Source organism: Chinchilla lanigera, unplaced genomic scaffold (assembly GCF_000276665.1).
Source record: "Chinchilla lanigera isolate Chin_1 unplaced genomic scaffold, ChiLan1.0 scaffold00040, whole genome shotgun sequence".
Classification (NCBI taxonomy): domain Eukaryota; kingdom Metazoa; phylum Chordata; class Mammalia; order Rodentia; family Chinchillidae; genus Chinchilla; species Chinchilla lanigera.
Genome location: NW_004955441.1, coordinates 355871 through 374184, shown reverse-complemented (window position 1 = coordinate 374184; position 18314 = coordinate 355871). Strand labels below are relative to the sequence as shown.

At 35.3% G+C, this 18314-nt stretch overlaps 1 protein-coding gene across 1 annotated transcript in view; it reads left to right on the top strand.

The window, feature by feature from the left end:
* Positions 1–18314, top strand: part of Memo1 (mediator of cell motility 1) — a gene marked incomplete at its 5' end in the record, with an annotated part of 58973 nt that overhangs the window by 17652 nt on the left and 23007 nt on the right. Inside the window, 1 exon segment of the mRNA XM_013517608.1 lies at positions 15376–15518. Coding sequence (XP_013373062.1) covers positions 15376–15518 — 143 coding nt within the window.

The window sequence follows — 18314 nt, the reverse complement described above, 5'->3', positions numbered from 1 at the left end:
CTATTACAGAAGCACCCCATTTCCAGATACTAGGTGGTTTTTTTTGTTTAGTGTATTTGGACTCAGGGTCTTGTAGTTTAGGTTGACCTTGAACTCATGATGTAGCCCAGGCTGACCTCAAACTGGCAGCATTCCTCCTGCTTCAGCATCCTGAGTGCTGGGGTTACAGGCATGTACCACCATACCTGGCACACAAATACAGGTTTTTAATCTATCTGTTGTAACATAACAAGTCTCCTTGGCCTGCTTTTTTTTCCTCATGATTTTCTGGATCAGTAGTGACTACCTGTCCCTGTTTTATATGCCATCAGTTGAGGTAGATTGATGTAGGCTGATGACTCCATGCTACCCTCACTTCCTGTCTGGGGTTATGGTGTGGATTTCCACTAAGGCTCTTTATTTCTCCTTGGTTCTCATCTCTTTCCACTTGTCATTCACCTTCAGGGCCTATCTCCACATGGTCTCTCCTCTTCAGCGGGATAGCCTTGGACTACCTTATAGGGCAGTTGAGGATAGCAATTGGGCAAAAGAAGAAACTTCTTGCTTTTTAATATCTAAGTCCAGAACAGGCACAGTATCACTTAGGACATATTCTACTGATCAAAGCAATTAACAGGACAAAATTCCAGGTCAGGGAGAAATGGACTCTGCCTTTGATGAGCAGAATGACATTGAGTGGTTAGAGGTGAGAATTTTGGTTGATTATATTTGCAAATGCTAAAGTTAAATAGCTCATTGAATGCTATATAAGTCCATCTCCTTTGCGTGGTAGTTCCATGGTCTGTTTTCTGCCTGCAGCAGCTAGTCTATTCCGTATTCTCTGTGCCAAAGACATTGGGCAAAAACATTTTAGTCATTCATTGTTGAATGCAGTAACAACATCTTCCTTCTCTTTCTTTCTTTCTTTCTTTCTTTCTTTTTCTTTCTTTCTTTCTTTCTTTCTTTCTTTCTTTCTTTCTTTCTTTCTTTCTTTCTTTCTTTCTGGTGGGTAATGGGACTCAAACTCAGGACCCTGTGCTTGCCAGGCAGGTGCTTATGACTCTGAGCTATATCCCTGGCCCTTTATCTTCCCATTTTTAATACTTTTTTTTCATAAAATAGGGTAAAAATTTTTTTAAAAACTGCTTTTCATGTCATGAAATACATATCATTTTTACTCCACTTCATTGACCATATATGTTACTAGTATATGTTTATATACTACTTTTTAAAATGAAACTTTAACATGTAACTTTAAAACTTTACCCTGGCCTTTTCACTGTTATAATTTTGATTTTTTTTTTTTTTTTTTTTTTTTTTTGTTTTGTTTTGTTTTTCTCCGGTACCGGGAACCGAACTCACGACCTTGTGCTTGCGAGGCAGGCGCTTTGCCGCTGAGCTCAATCCCCAGCCCTATAATTTTGATTTTTAAAAAGTAAGTATCGGGGCTGGGGATTTAGCTGAGCGGCACAGCGCCTGCCTGGCAAGCGCAAGGTCATGAGTTCTATTCCCGGTACTGGAAAACAACAACAACAACAACAACAACAAAAAAAAACCAAAAACATAAGTCATAAAAAGTAAGTATCTAAGATGTTTATGATTCTGCTATTGTAAATAGATTTTTTAAAAATGATTTTCTTTGGAGCTTTCTTGAAAACAGTAGTATAAAGAAAGAAATATAAAATGACTTATCCTTTTGCTTAGTTAACTCAGTTGACAGTTAAAAAATATGTGCACATTGTTTGAAGATATGAATGCAGTCAGGGAATGAATACAAAGTAAACAGTGAATGTCTTGCTGCTTTCACTGAAGTGGTGTTTACTGCCCCTGAAAATGGTTATGAATGCATTAACATATATTTACATATATAAATTTGTACATGCATGTAACATTTATGTATGTTTCAATTACAACATTATAAATGAGATCATGTCTTATACATTGTTCTGTTCTTTTTTTCCATATACTATATTATCTTTCATATCGAAATTCATAGTTTTTATTACTACATATAATTGCTTTTGAGGAAGGTTAAGTTAAAATATATACAAAGTAAATCTTGGGCTGTGGATGTGGCTCAGTGGTAGAGCTCTTGCCTTGCATGCACAAGGCCCTAGGTTTATTCCGCAGCACTACACAGAAAAGAAAGTATATCTTGAAAAATGTTCATACTTAAAATTAACAGCATTGGATCACAAGTTTTCTTTGCAGATTATTTTGTTCATTTATGTTTTCTCCCTTTTCTGTTAGTCTCATTCAGTATTTTTTACAGCTTAAAATTTTTTTTCTGAGTACAATGTGTTCATATGTTTAAAATTTTTTTTGTTTGTTTTTTTCCGGTACCGGGAATCGAACTTATAACCTCACGCTTGCCAGGCAAGTGCTGTGCCACTGAGCTAAATCCCCAGCCCCTTTTTAAAATTTTTGTAAGTGCATGTTTGCAGTATGTAATAATTACATTCATTGTGTGGAGTTGGTATATGTATGTAACATCTTTTTTTTGTTTGCCAACATCAGATTTGTTTTTAAATCTTTATTAAGCTAATTTATCATAAACACAAATTAACAGCCAGAGTAACAGACCAAAAAATCCATATAAAACACATAAAGCAATTATACTAAGTCAAGGTACACTTTTAGATACATTGGCCATATTACACATTAAATTTTACAATTGTACACAGTGAAATTTATTCTTTTCATGGAATATTTTGTCTCAATTTCACTTTTTTTTTTCAGAAAAATATACAGAAGTGATAGGATGTTTTTAGTAACTTTAGAAGTATTTTATTGAAAAATATAGCACTTCAAAACTTTATGTGCACTGTAAAATGTTAATATAATTTTGTTACTACCAGTGTTTTGGAACATGGGCAACTTGAGAACATAGCATGGTATGCAGCATGTAGTTTTGTTCTGTCCCTTGCTTGCATTGGTCCTATTAAACATGTATCATGGAAAGCCAGGCATAGTTGCTCGGGCCTGTAGTCTCAGTGACTTGGGAGGCTGAGATAGGATGGTGAGTTTTTGGGGGTGGGGGGGTAGGGTCTTGCTGTGTAGTTCAGGCTGTCCTTGTACTCGCTTATGTAGCCCAGGCTGGCCTCAAACTCATAGTGGCCTCAAACCCACGATACCCAGCAGGAGGATGGCCAGTTTGAGCTGAAACCCTATCTCAAAATAAAATTCAAGCTGGACTGGTGGTGGCACATGCTTGTAATCCCAGCACCCAGAAGGCTGAGGCAGGTGGATTGCCATAAGTTGAAGGCCAGCCTAGGCTATATAGTGAGTTCAAGGTGAGCCTGAAAAGAAAAAACAAAAGAAAAAACAAAAACAAAACCCTCAAAATTTAAAAAAAGGGCTGAGGATATACTTAAGTGGTAAAGTATCCCTAGGTTTGATCCTCGTTGTTGAAAGGGGAAACAAATCATGAAGCTAGCATCTTGGTGCACACCTGTAATCCCAGCAGTCTGGGAGACTGAGTTAGGAGTATCAAAAACTTGAATCTACCCTGGCAATTTCTTAAGAGCCTGACTCAAAAACTTAAAAGGGATAAGGGGAGCCTGGGTAGGTAGCACAGTGTGAAGGCCCTGAGTTCAATCTCCAGTACTGCCAAAAAGAAAAAAAGTGTCATGGGTAAGATTTGATAACTCTTGGGCGATGCTTAGTTATCAGAGAAAAGTTGTTTTTCCACATTTTTTCTAGATAATGATTCTTAAGTCTTCTTACTATTATGTTTATACATATTGTTCCCTGAGTTCAATACTGCATTCAGATACCTTAAATACTAAATACATTCAGATACATTATTAAATACTACTATTTTCATTTTGCAGTACTAGGAATTGAATCCACTGCCTTGTGCATGCTAGGCAAAAAGCTCTACTGCTGAGCTGTATCACCAGGCCCTTTACTAGTCTTAACTAAGTGGTTTTTTCCTGTTGTTAATTCTTGTATTAATATGGTGCTATGTTGTAGTGGACCACCCAATGGTGAACAGTGTTGTTGCATTGTCATTAGTTGAAGTCCATAGTTTAGAGTACATTCTTTGTGTTGGACAGTTTTTTTTTTTGCCACATGACTATCACATGTCTGTCATAATGTACCACAGAGAATAGTTTCACTGACCTATAAATTTTCTGTGCTTCACCTGTTTATCCTTCTCCCTGTCAGCATCCACTGATCTTTATACTGTCTCCATAGTTTTGTCTTTTCAGTATATCTTTTTTAGTGGGGAGGATGTAGGAGATTGAGCCTGGAGCTAGGCTCATGCTAAGCAAATTTTTGCCTTTTCTTGAACGTTGGGGTCATATTTTACATAGTCTTTCCAAATGTGCTCTTTCCCTTTCCCCTCCTCTCATTTTTCAGCCATACTGGGAGTTGAACTGGCCTTCTCATTGAGCTACATCCATATTCCTATTTTGTTTGTTTGTTTAACTTTTATTTTGAAGCAGGGTTTCACTAAGTTGCTCAGGCTGGGCATAAACTTGGGATCCTCTTGCCTTAGTCCCAGAGTGCTAGATTACCACTGTGCCCATTTTTTTTTTTTTTTTTTTTTTTTTTTTAAGGTGCCAGGGGTCAAACTCAGGGCTTTGTGCTTGCTAGGCAAGTATGTTACCACTAAACTACATACCCACCCCATATCCAGATTGGATACTTTCTCATTACAATATGCTTTCAAGATTCCCTCGTATCTTTTTATGGCTTGATAGTTATTTCTCTTTATCACTGACTAATATTTCATTTTATGAACGTGCTGTAGTTTGCTTCTCCATTCACTTTTTGAAAGATTATTGCTAGGTTGAATTCTACTATATTTGCTACCTTGTTTATTGCCCTTCTGTTTTTTTTTTTTTTTTTTTTAAATCTTGCACTTTTTAATGCCTTCTCTGGTTTTAATTGTGCATTGTTTTTGATGACAGTTTTTTCTCTTAGCATATTACTTACCTATATGTTTTAAACTATTTTTTAGTCATTGCCCTAGAGTTCACAACATATATTTTCAGTTGACTTACAACTTTCAAACAGCACTGCATAAATTCAGAATCAGCCTACCTTAGCTTCCTGAGTAATTGGTATCATGAGTATGTACTGCCATGCTTGACTCTTTTCCTTCACTTTCAAAGAATAATTCTACTGGGGACAGAATTCTATGTTGGTGGTTTTTTCTTTCAACATTTTTTTGTCATTTGTTTGCATAATTTCTGCAGACAAGTCTGATGTAATTTTTAACCATGATATCTAAAAGTAAGGTTTTTTTCCTTTGAGTTTTTTTGGGTGTATGTGTGCTTGTTGTTTTGTGGTACATACTAGGGATTAACCCCACAGCCTCCTACATGGTAGGTAGGTACTGTAGCACTGATCTACATCTCCAGCCCTTTATTTTATATTATTTTGTGGTAGGGTCTTGCTGAATTGCCCAGGCTTGCTTCAGACTTACTGTTCCTCCTTGCTTCACAGCCTTCCACCTTGCCACCCCCATAGTTGGGGCTAAACATGTGTGCCGTCACTCTGACAGCTCCTTTAGCTTTTTGCATTTGTCTTTGATTTTCTACAGTTTGCATATAAAATGCTTAGGTATAGTTTTTAGTATTTATTTTTGTTGATGTTCTCTGAGCTTCCTGCACTTGTGATTTGTTGTCTGTCACAATGAGAATGTCTCAACAATTACTACTTAAAATACTTGTTCTTTTTCTCCTTTTGATAGTACCAGAATGCTTATGTTACATCTTTTATGACATATGATATCCATAGTTCTTGGATGTTTTGTTACACATTTTTTCATTTTCCTTCTCTTTCTAGTTTGGAAAATTTCTGTTACTATTTTTCAGCTCACTAATTCTTTGGCCATATCCACTCTACTGACGAGGTCATGAAAGGCATTCTTTATTTATGTTACAGTATTTCTGGTATAAATTATTTTCTTCTGATTCTTCCTTAAATTTTCATCTTTTTGCTTGTATTACTTGTTCTTGTATGTTGTCCACTTTTCCTATTAGAGTATTTAGCATATAAATAGTAGTTATTTTTAAATTCCCAATCTAACAATTCTAAAATCTTCAGTGTATTTGAGTCTGGTTTTGATATTTTCTTTGTCTCTTCAGACTGTGTAGTTTGTCTTTGTCATGACTTGTAATTTTTTGTTGTAAGCTAGACATGTACAGTAATGTGATTCGGAATGTAATACATGTAATTGAAGAATTTAAGGGAATAGAAAAAGGGAATGTGAGAAGACAGGATGTAGTTGAAGTAGGGAAGCAGAAAAAAGGTTTCAAAGGGGCGATGGTGTTTGAATGTTTTTTTTTAAGATAGTACAGTTTTCACAGAATGGGACATAAGGAGAGAATAATACAAATATAAAAAGTATAGCAGTAAGAAAAACCAGGGTTTATTTTAAGAGCAAAAAGCTGTTTGGTGTAAGCTTGTAGGAATTGTGAAAGCTTGTTTAATATCCAAATTGTGAAAGCTTGTTTTGTTTGGTCTGTATAGTTAAATTTTTTTTTCACAGATGTGTTTATAGTTGGATATTGCCCCTAACACTTCTTGTTATTTTGTACCTTAGTCACTTTTTCACACATATGATACCAACCTGGGACTGTTTTTTGAGTAGGGAACAAAGAATAAGAGAGATAGGATTAGAAAGTTGGAAAATAAGTTGTAACCAGATTATGGAAGGTGTTGAATGACATTTTAAGATACTTATGTTTATTCTATTATTGGTATAGAATTAATAAAAGTTCTCAGTGAAGGTGGAAGACGATTAGAATTGGTATTACTCCTTGATGGTATGCTGGCAGTATGAGAGATGGACTGGAGTTAAAAGAGATTTGCAGTAATAATTTTTTAAAGACAAAGTTATGAGGGGCTTTGAACTATAGGAGGGGAGGATGGGTTAGCAGTCTGTGTACACATGAGAGACAAAGTTTAGAATCAACAGAATTCTATGTAGAATGATATAAATGATATAAACAAAAACATTCCTCTTTTGGATAGTAAGATGAATTGAAGTGAATGCAAAGATTAAGGTCTCATAGCCATTATCAGAGATAATAAAAGCCAGAAATGAGTTTAAGCTTAAGAAAATATAGGAAATTGGAAACATTGGCTTGTTTTTAACAAAAGTAGAATTCCTTTATAATTCTGCCAACAAACTTGGCCAACTTGATAGAATTGTTTTGCTTTATAATAGCTTCAGGTAATTGAGTTTCTAAAATAGTGTGTAATATGACTGTCTTGTGCCTAAAGTATGCCCTTGCGTAGAAAACCTTTTTTGCCAATATTCTGCTTGGATAAAAATTTATTTTATTTTATTTTTGATAAAAATTTAGAAAGGTAATTATAAGATTAATTTGGAGGTCTGACTAGATTTATTTTACTGATCAAGCAGTAAAAATTTGTATTGACTTAAATGTTAATTTTAGTTAATTCATTGATACCTAGCTTAACATTCTCATTCCCCCTTGTATTGACACAGTTCTTTTGCTCTACCTGATATTTTCCCGATCTTTGCAGTTTGTTCTTTCTCACGGTGATTCAGAATGTTCTACTTTTGCTTTTTTGAGACAGCATCTTATTTTGTAGTTCAGACTGGCCTTGAACTGTGTAAACCAGGCTGGACTTGAACTCACATCACCATACTTAGCTCAGAGTATTCTGTATAAATTCTATGCATGTCATTTGGTGAAAAGTTAATTTGATCTAGAGGAAAAAATGAGAGAAGTTCTTTGTAAGGCTCCTAAAACTCTACCGTTATGGTTCTTCATGTCACTTCACTCTTAACACCTGTTTTAGGGCTTCCACAACCACCTTCACATTTGGTAGCTCTCCAGAAGGACTCACAGGTCACCGAAAAGTGGTTTCATGGTTATGGTTTATTAGGAAGATCTGATACACAGCATGGCCAGCAAGGGAAAAAGAGATCAGACAGAATGTGGAGGAGTTCAGCTTCACCCTTCCATTTTTCTGTCCCCCACAGAGATGGTTTCATAGAAAGGATGCCGTTTCCACCTAGGGAATCTGTGTTCACATTCAGAATCCAAATGTGTTCTTGGAAGCAGTCATGTAGCTCTTTGCCTAGGTAGCTACCCACAGTTACCATAACTTCAGATTCTCAGAAGGAGCGTGTTTGCCATGAAGCAGTCACATTATTTATAAACAGTTTTGGCAAGCTGGCATAACAGAATCCAGTTACTCACTTGGGTGAAACAGCCTTACCAAATAACTATTCTAAAAGTCGTGTTCCCAGATGCTGTACAAGGGCCAGTTTACAGACAGCTCCTTCTCACAATTACAGCATCAGACCTGCAATATTAAAACTCTTCTGTAAAATGCCCATTTATCGTCTCCATTCGCAGGCTACCCTATTGCAATTCCCAATCTCTGGGGTTTTGACTTTCTTCAATATCATCTTTATCCTCGTGTAGCTTAGATTTGTATTAGGTCTTAAGATTTTACTGCATTTTCCAATTATGGCCTCATTGAAGGTCCCAAGTATTTGAAGTGGTGACAGAAAAGAAAAATCTGCTCTTGTATTTAAGAGTCTTTAAGAGAATGGAATGGCTTAATTTCAGTACTAAAAATAAGCCCGAGATTGCATCTGCCTAGTTTAATGATAGTCACAAGAACAGTGCCATTTTCAAATGTGTTCTTGTTCTGTGACTTTTATATTCATGGTTATTTGTGTATGTATGCATAGGTTTTACAGTTAATTTTTTCTCTTTTTGGACACTAGTCTGGGCTGGCTTTGACTTCATTATGTTGCCCAAATTCAACTCACAGTGATCCTCCTGCCTCAGCCTCCTGAGTGCTGGAATTACAGGCATGTGCCACCACTCTTGAAGAGTTAAATCTTACTTGGTGTCATTTATTGAGGTTTTATAGATAATGTGGTATTTATGTTTCTTTCTAAGTTTCTTTTTTTCCTGTATGATGTTTCCCTTTGAGTGCTACCCATACATCAGTGGGAGAGCATTTTTTTTTTTCCCGGTACCGGGAATCGAACTCACAACCTCGTGCTTGCCAGGCAGGCGCTGTGCCGCTGAGCTAAATCCCCAGCCCATGGAGAGCATTTTTGAAAGTTACAATATGAAGGAACTCTGTAATAATAGGTAAAAATTCTTTGTTGGTGATAATGGAACAATTTCAGTTCTTATGACTGTGAAGAATGCACAGTAGGTATCAAAGATGATTAGAATGTATTTTTATCAAAGATTTTTTTGTATTTACTTACATATATTTTGTCCCACTCATCTTTTTTCGCGTTTTTAGCTAAAGGGAGAGAAGAAAATAAGTCTTAGCAGTATTACGTGGCAGCAACCTTGGCGCCTTACGGGTGATGATGATTTTCTTCCTGACAAGCTAACTGTAGCTGTCTTTGTTATGATTTAATTTTGCCAATCTTGACAACTTCAGGGCTACTTCTAGATTGAGAAGTCGGAAGAATTCGTATAAGAAAGAAAATTTTCATTCATCAGTGTTGTTCATTGTAGAGATATTCAAATTAATAGTAGAGGAAGAATAAGTATTTAATCTAATCTAAACTACCTTTTTTCTCATTTTAAATTGACCATTAAGGAAATGTAGTATTGTAATTTTAAGTACGCCAATACTTCTATCTAGAGGCCTGTTACCAGTTTTATCTTCAGTGAAATTTTTGTTCCTAAGAAAGGCAGGATTAAATTTTTTCTAACAGATTGAGTTGTAGTGTATTCTTATAAAAAATGCCATTGTAGCTTTGGGACTTTGAATTGGTGAATATTCCTGATATGTGAAGTAGCATGACACACACTGTAAAAACTCAGTAACACAAAATGCCGTGTTGTGTGTGTACACATGGGACCTAGAAGATGTCCAACTGAGTTGCTTATGACTGCAGATGACTTTGTTCTTTGCCTCTTGTGTTTTCGTTTCCTGTAATGGACATATTAACTTTAAAAAAAACAGAGATTATATTTAAAACTCAAAAAATGCCATAATTATGTTTTATATTATTTTTTGTGCCCCTAATTAAAAACAACTATCACTTAAATTGTTTTCTTATCAGTTGGAATGCATTTTAAGAGCACTTTTACACTAGAATTAGAAATTTTATTGAGTATTGTCATGCTGTGTACTGGTGAAAGCGATATTTTTGTTTTTAAAAAGAGTGATCCATTATTGGTTATGGGATTTCAACTCTAGTCAATTACATATCTTGGATATATACATTTTCTGCATTACAATTTAAGCTGTAGGATAGAAAAAGAAGAGATAAAATGTTCCTCTTCATTACTGAAATGCTCACAAGAGCCAACTGTGGTATTATTCATTTGACTCTTACATCTGACAAAATTGAGGCTTAGGATAGTAATCTATTAACAGTTGACATAGTTTGTAAATGGCAAAGATGAATGAATATTCCTTTTCCCTTTTTCTTTCTTAATAACATTACTGTGGTATGATTTACAGTAATTTGACACCCACAAATTAGAGGAGAACAGGTTTATTTTGGCTCTATAGTCAGCTGGCTTCAAGGGAGGATGGCACAGCAGAAAATAGCTTATGGCATGCAGGAAGCAGATAGACATTGGGGAGGATGGAAGGCCATGCCTCTGGTGACCCACCTTCTGCAACCACGCTTCCCCACCCAACATCACATTTAACTCTGTTCTTCAGGGGTCATGTTCCTGTGATCCATTAGCTTCCCAAAAGTACCACCTGTGAGTGCATGAGGCATTGAAGTGACATCCAGATATAAACCATAGCAGTGAGTGTTCAACTCAGTGATTTTTTAAGTAAATTTGTAGAGTTGGGCAGCTGTTTTCACAGGCTAGTTTTAGAACATTTTCATTACCCTAAAAAGAAGACAGGTGTCTATTTAATGTTAACCCCTGTTACCCACTGTCAACTTCAGGTTGGGGTGTGATCTGCTTTTTGTCTTTAGAGTTGCATTTTCTGGTAGTTTCATATAAATTGAGTCTTATAAAATGTAATCTGTGCTCTACGTCCTTTCCATATGTTTTTTGAGGTTCATCCCATGTTTCCCCAAATATAAGACCTAACTAGAGATCAAAAATGCCAGTCCCAATGAGCTTATCCTTGCCTCACGTGCCACTACAGAGTAGCTCTTGAGTAAGAGAATAATGAGGTGTCATCTTATGGCACTGGCTGTCAGCATAGTAATGACTAGCTATTAATTACAGCTTAGGTTTATTTTCCTATTTGGTCTTATTTTCAGGGAAATAGGGTTTGTTGTAGTATGTATCAATTCATTTGTTTTTATTGCCAGATAATTCTTCCATTATATGATTATACCACATTTTATTTACTCCTTTACCAGTTGGTGAACAATTGGATTATTTCCAGTTTTTGGCTTTTATGAATAGTGTTATATATATTCTTGTACAAGTCTTTATGTCAACATATATTTGTATTTCTCTTGAAAAGGCAGGCAGCTAGGGATGGAATCACTGATACGTGTCTACATGTTAACTCTTTCTCAAACTAGTAGTGTCACAAAATGACTGCATCCTTTTGTATTCTAGGAACAGTGCATGATGGTTCCATGTTGTATGCACCCCAGCAGATAGCTATTTCTGTCAGTGTTCATGACTAACCATTCTCGCAGCTGTGTAGTATAGTTCTTTCCCTTCATATGATATATCTTTTTATTTTTTTACTGAAGAAAAACATTTTTAATTTGGATGAGTATTTTTTAATAGGTGAGTTCTGCTTTTACTCTCATATTTAGAAATGTTACTTTTCCACTTCTGAAATTTCCACTTGAAAGTTTGCATTTTTAAATCAATAGTCCCTATTTGTTTAGTTATATCATATATTTACTTTAAGCATAAGTTCTTTCAGTTCTTTGAATATATGTATGGTAACTTTCTTGGAAATTTTTGGCTGCTAAATCCAAGATCCAATTTTATTCAGATAGAGCTTGTGGTAGCTACTTTTTTTTTGCCTCTTAGTATTGGTCACAGTTTGTTGTTTGTTTGGCTTATAGGTTTTTGTTGTTGTTGAATTGCACATTTTATACAGTATACTGTCTATCGTAGTATCTCTGCACTGTGAATTTATTTGTTTCCCCCTTGCAGTGTCTTGCTATGTATTCCAGGCTGGCCTGGGATAGCCATCTTTCTGCCTCAGGCTCTTTAGTATTGAGATTATGGTCATGTGCTACATATTGACCGCCTTTAGCTACTTAGAAATTTGTAGTTTTATTTTTATTTTGCCTTTTTGTGTTTGTACCTATGATTACAGAGAGTTGAGTGCTTAGTTAATGATTGGTTGTAAGTTGTGTACAAACACTTTGAGCCAGTAGACTTACACCTTCTGCTGTGGATTTTATGTGCTTTGGGGTCACATTCAAAGTTCCATATATTTTCATGTTTGCCTCTTTTTTTGTTTTATAACAATTTTATATTTTATATTTTTTTATTTTAAAGAGAAAAAATAAAGACAAAAACAAAACAATAAACACAATACAGAATTTCAAAACCAAATGATAGAGAGTTAACAATGATTGTTGTGTTACATACATACTGTTATCGTCAATGAAGTTGCTCAGATTAGTGTAAGAACCTGAAAGAGTAAATAAAACCCAAAAGGTACAATAGATATTGTGAAAGGGAAAGAAACTGCCCGAAGGGAAGAAACAACTGGGATGAGGAAAAGGACAAAAGAAAGATAGAAGAAAGGGAAAAATATATGTATATAGAAGGATAACTGTGATAATTATACTGCTGATGTCTGTTGGTTTATTGAAAGGAACAATTAATGCTTATTTTTTTTTTGCCTCTTTTCTTTTGTGTTAAGCTGTGCCGTGTCTCCTGTGTGTGAGTGTAGGTAGTACTTTGTTTCTGTTTCTGTTCTGTGGTGCTGGTGAATGCCAGGCAGGTGTTCCGCCACTGAACCACACCCCCATGCTGGAGGCAGATTTTCTGTCAGCCCAGGGATGTGTGGTGAGTTTGTTCCCTCTCAGGTTTGCAGATTCCCTTCTCCATACTCTCAGCTTCTCAATTAGCTGGCATTTTGTAATGAACTTGGGCATTTGGGGTCCTACCTGTACCTGTGAGCAGCCTTCTTGTCAGCCAGAGCTGTGTGGATGGCTAGGCACTTTTCTCAGGATTTGTAGAGAAATTAAGTCCTCCTATGGCTGTCCTATTTCCAAGATCTCCCTGTTAAATTTCTACCTAGTCTTCAGATTTATGTCTTGCTCCAGTAGCTTCAGGCTTAAAGAGCTGTATATTTTCCTTTTTTCCACTTGCTGTGCGTTTCTTCCGCTGTACTCCAAGGCCATCCCCTTTTGGCAGTGAGGCTGCTGGTTTTTAATCACTTTGACAGAACTTCCACATTTGTAGAGCTAGGGTAGTTAATGAAGCTGTTCCCTGGTAAGATGCAAGATTAGTACCATTCTTATCAAGAAGTTCATTGTTTGACGTGACTACAATGTTTCCTTTGATTACATTAAGAATACAAAAATTGTTTTTAGTGGTTTCATTCAGCTTTATATTTTGTTTTCTGAGGGCAAATTTTGTATTTCCCTAGGAACAGAACTTGGATTTTAAAACCTATGAATATTAGATTTCAGTTCCAAATATTTTTTTTCTAATTCATGCTTGTGGGGATAGAGAATGAATGAGTTTTTAAAAAATAAGATGATAGAGCGAGTTGATTTCAGACTTACCTCTCTGTAAACAGATTTGCAAGTACATATTGAGGTTAATTAAAAGCTTTGGTGGCTCTTGTTGAGAGTGGAGTTGTTGTGTTTTCAGAGTAAGTCAGCTGTTATTGATGAAACACCCTTAAGTGAAGTGTTCTTCATTTAATAGCAATTTTATGAAATAGGGTTTGTACGTATGATTAGTGCACAGATAATAGGGTTTGTACGTATTCTCAGGTTAGACCTGAGAAGTGTGTGTCTGGTAGGGATGATTCTTGAGCCCATTTCCTTTCACTTCTTGTTCTTTACACTTGAGATAACTGTTTCCCTACCATATCATAATTAGTTGCAGATTCTTTGATAATCTTAGTGTATTTATTTAGGTAGTTCTTGAGGTTAGACTAATTTATGACAGTCTTCCTGAATTTTTTTACTTTAGCAGAAATTCTTTTCTTTTAATTGATAATAACCTTTAACTAAATGAAGAGTTCCTATTTGTTGAAGGCAGTTATTTAGCAAACTAGTAAGAGTCAGAGAATGAGATATCCCATGGCAGCTTCCTCTGCCAGCTTCTTTTTTTTTTCTTACTTCATAGATGCAGATTCTGCCCAAGAAGCCCCTGCATTGCAGAGGGACTGGAGATCTGTATGTTGTTTATTTCGCAGTTGACAAGGGTAAGGGGGTTTTTTATGGGGGAGGTGCGTGGGTGCCCTGAATTTAGTCTTATGTAGCTTAGCCAAACTTTATTTTGGGATTACTTAAATTTAGTATTAAAAAAATACTTCTTTCATGAATTCTGTTTGTCTGATATCAGTTATCAGATTATCATATTAAAAAACATTTATTATAAATTTTTAAAAAGCCCTGTTCAGAACAAGTCAGACAAATAAGATTCATTCTTCTAAAATTCTAAATCTAGGATTGTTTAGGATATTAATAATGTAGAATTTATGTAAGTAAACTTACAATAAGTTTTAAAAGTTTTAGATAAGCAAAGAGTATCATATTCTTTATTAATTATTCTTTTTTTTCCTTTTCCATAAATCTGTCAACCTAGAGGGTATAACTGAAGGGACATGGATATATCACAAATATTGTGGATGGGCATGGTCTCTTTTCTTGCTGCTACAAATCAGTACTTTTTGAATTCTTTGTTTACTCTGGGTGCCAGTGAAAGTTGAATTTTAACTTCAGCCTAACTTGCTTCTGAGGAGTAGATAAGTATAAAAGTGCAGGTGATGACTCTTATGGGAGCCAAGATTAAATTTTGTAGGTTTTACTTGGCAGGTTGTAGAACAAGTGCCAAAAGTGGCAGCATTTATAGTAAGATATGATTAAAATAGGTGAGGAAGAGTTTAATGCTCTTTTAAAATCACAGAAGCATTGGGCTGGTGCTTGTGACGTGGTAGGTTGTGGAGAAGACTCGAGTTCATGGATAGATTGAGGGGGTTTTCATTTTTGAGGATGGTAGTATACCTGTAAAGAACCTTGTGTACCTGAAGTAATTTATATATTTCTGTAACTTGAATATTTGATACTTTCAGTATTCTGTCCTCATATCTTTAAATCATCTTCTTTCAACATTTAATTTGTAGATGTAAAGAATTCAACAATAGTATTTTGTATTTTATCATTACCACCATTAATAAATACTCCACTTTCCAGTGTCAATACATTTGGAAAACTATTTTTATTCTTAAGCATCTTAAATGACCTTTTTTTTTTTTCTTTTTCTTTTTCCTGTTTTCTTTAAGCCATAAGGATGAGTTTACCATTATTCCTGTACTGGTTGGAGCTCTGAGTGAGTCAAAAGAACAGGAATTCGGAAAACTCTTCAGTAAATATCTAGCGGATCCTAGTAATCTCTTTGTGGTTTCTTCTGATTTCTGCCATTGGGGTAAGTTCTAGATTTTAACATATCATGGTAGATATTATATATGTGTGTCATTCTAAGCTCTGATTTTCAGTTCTGTATCACTCTCCTTGGAAAGTTTTACTTTTAGCTGCAGTGAATAAAAAAGATTTTTGGTCATAAAAGGTCAGATTATAGTAGTGGATTATGGACACATTTCCAAAGGCGACTGGTATAATTGGATTCACATTGTGAGGGCATCCTTGCTTTACTAATGTTAGTGGGAGTTAAGACCTTTGAATCTCATTCCACCTATGTGTGTACGGTAGATTCTCTGAAGTTTTAGTGGGTAAAACAAATATTCTTCTTTAGAATGTAGAAGAGCTCTGTGTGCTATGCTAGTCTTTTCCAAATTTTCCTTTTTTTGTAATTAGTCTTTCTTTTGGTGCTTATTTTTTTTGCCCACAGTTGCCTTCATCTTAAAGCTACCTGCATTAGCACTATGGTCTTCCTTGGAAATGCTTTATGATGGTAAAGACTGTTGTGATTTTTTGATTATTGTGAATTATAAGAGTAAAGAGTAAGGCTACTGTATCACTGTGAGTAGACCATGAAGGAAATGAGACATTGTGGATTCCTCTTTTAGTAAACTTTATTTTCGTGTTCTTTGGATGCTGTTTGCTCTCATTTATCCATTACTGACCCAGAATAGATTTCTTTCCTCTTGGGACATCTCTTTGGCTCATTTATGTACTGGTTTAAGGATGCCAATATCTATTCATTCATCAGCTGTTACTTTAATTATAAGAAAATATAAAGCATAACCTGTAAATTTTAAGGTAGAATGCTAGGAACCCAGAGAAACATCCTCTATAAGATATAGGAAACCCTGACTTTTTACATGTATTTTCCTTCCTTCGATTGCCAGGATTGATTCGACATGTATCTGGCTTGGTTAGGTCTTGTTTTGCATTCTTCTCTGAATGACCTTCTTAAAGTTCAGATCTCAGTTTAAGAGAACTATCTTTCATGATGGTACAGATGTTGTGTGTGTGTGTGTGTGTGGGGGGGCACTGTTTCTCAACTAGGGATAATTTTCCAGTTAGAGGGTATTTGAAAATGACTGGGAACATTTTTATCATTAAACTGCCATGGGTTTAAGGGGTGGTGATGCTATTAGTATCAAATGAGTAGAGTCCAGGGAAGCTGGTAAATAAACACTGTATAATGTGCAGAACAAACTCCTATTTCCTAGTCAAAAAAATGCCTAGCTCACGATGTCAATAATGCAGAGTTTGAGAGACCCAGATTTAGGGTGTGCAGGTAGCTTAAGCTTCCTTGTGAAACTCTCACAGAAGCTCTCAGGATTTTTAAATAACTGATTGTATTGGCTAGTTAGTAGTACTGCATTTGACAGAAGGTGATTTTTTTTTTTAATGGATATAAATGTATTATATCTGAGGGCCCAGGTAAAAAATTTCTTTCTTGGGAATTTAGAAATGTAATAATAGTCTTAAAAACAAATTATCTAATACCATTACTGAAAGAGGTCCACTTTTCTTAGTACTATAAGTTTGTGGTGGTAACAAGGTATATTGATACATTTGGCTTTGTTTTTGTTTTTTGAGACCTGACCTCACTATGTAGTTCAGGCTGGTTTTGAACTCACTGTGTAGCTCTGACTGGCGTTAAACTCATGGTTTAGCCTTAAACTCTGCCTTAGCCTCCCAACTCCCAAGTGATAGGATTACAGATGTGCACCACCACACCCAGCTGGAAATCAAAATTTTTGAATCAAGTGCCCTGTTAGTTTTCATTTTGAAGGCTCTTATGAATGACTTGATTTAAATAATTAGTTCCCCTGATACTGTTTTTTAGAATCTGGGCTGTTTTTCTAGGTTGGCAACATGTACAACTTCAAACATAAATCTATATAAAACATCAGGAGATATTTTAATATTGCTGTTTTCTGTGGAAATATTCTTTAAAGCAAACAAACCTTAGTCCACTCTTCCATGTAACTATAATTGTTGAGTGAGAAAAATAAATTTTCTGTTATATGCTACCTAGATTTTCAGAAGTCCATTTAGGCCAATTTATTTAGGCCTGATTTCTTGAAAATTTTTATATTTAAATTGTAAGATAGGGTTTTTAGGTGATAATGTTAAGAAGAGAACTCAGTTATCAAAGTTTGATAAACAGTAACTGTGAGAATTCTCTAGAAATCAAAACATTTATATTTACATTTGGTGATTAAGTAATAGAGCTTTTCCAAGCATTTAGTTTTTATTCCTGGTACCGGAGAAAAACGAAAAAAAAAAAAAAAAAAAAAAAAAGACAAGCATTTAGTTTTTAGAGGCACTATCCCTAATAGTACTCATAAATTGTTTAAATTTGTTCATATGCAAACCACTATGCTATTACTTTCTCAGAAATTTGCTGGTGTCTGGGGGTTAGTGAGAGGTATAACATGGATAATATTCCAGAATTGCTAGTGTCTGGGGGTTAGTGAGAGGTATAACATGGATAATATTCCAGAATTGCTAGTGTCTGGGGGTTAGTGAGAGATATAACATGGATAATATTCCAGAATTGCTAGTGTCCTTGCTTCATTCTACCATAGTAAATATTCTTATAAAGTAAGGTAATTTTCTGTTTTGCGTGCTTATTGAAGTTAATGTGAGTCCTTGGCTAGCTATGGGTTAAGCTGTCTTAGGAATTAAGTTTTATGTTTCACAAATGTATGCTATAGTAGTATTTGTTATCCTAGATTAGTTAGTGTGCTATATTACTGCTTCTAAAGTTTAGTTGCTTCTCATGAAGAACATACTTAGTGATTTT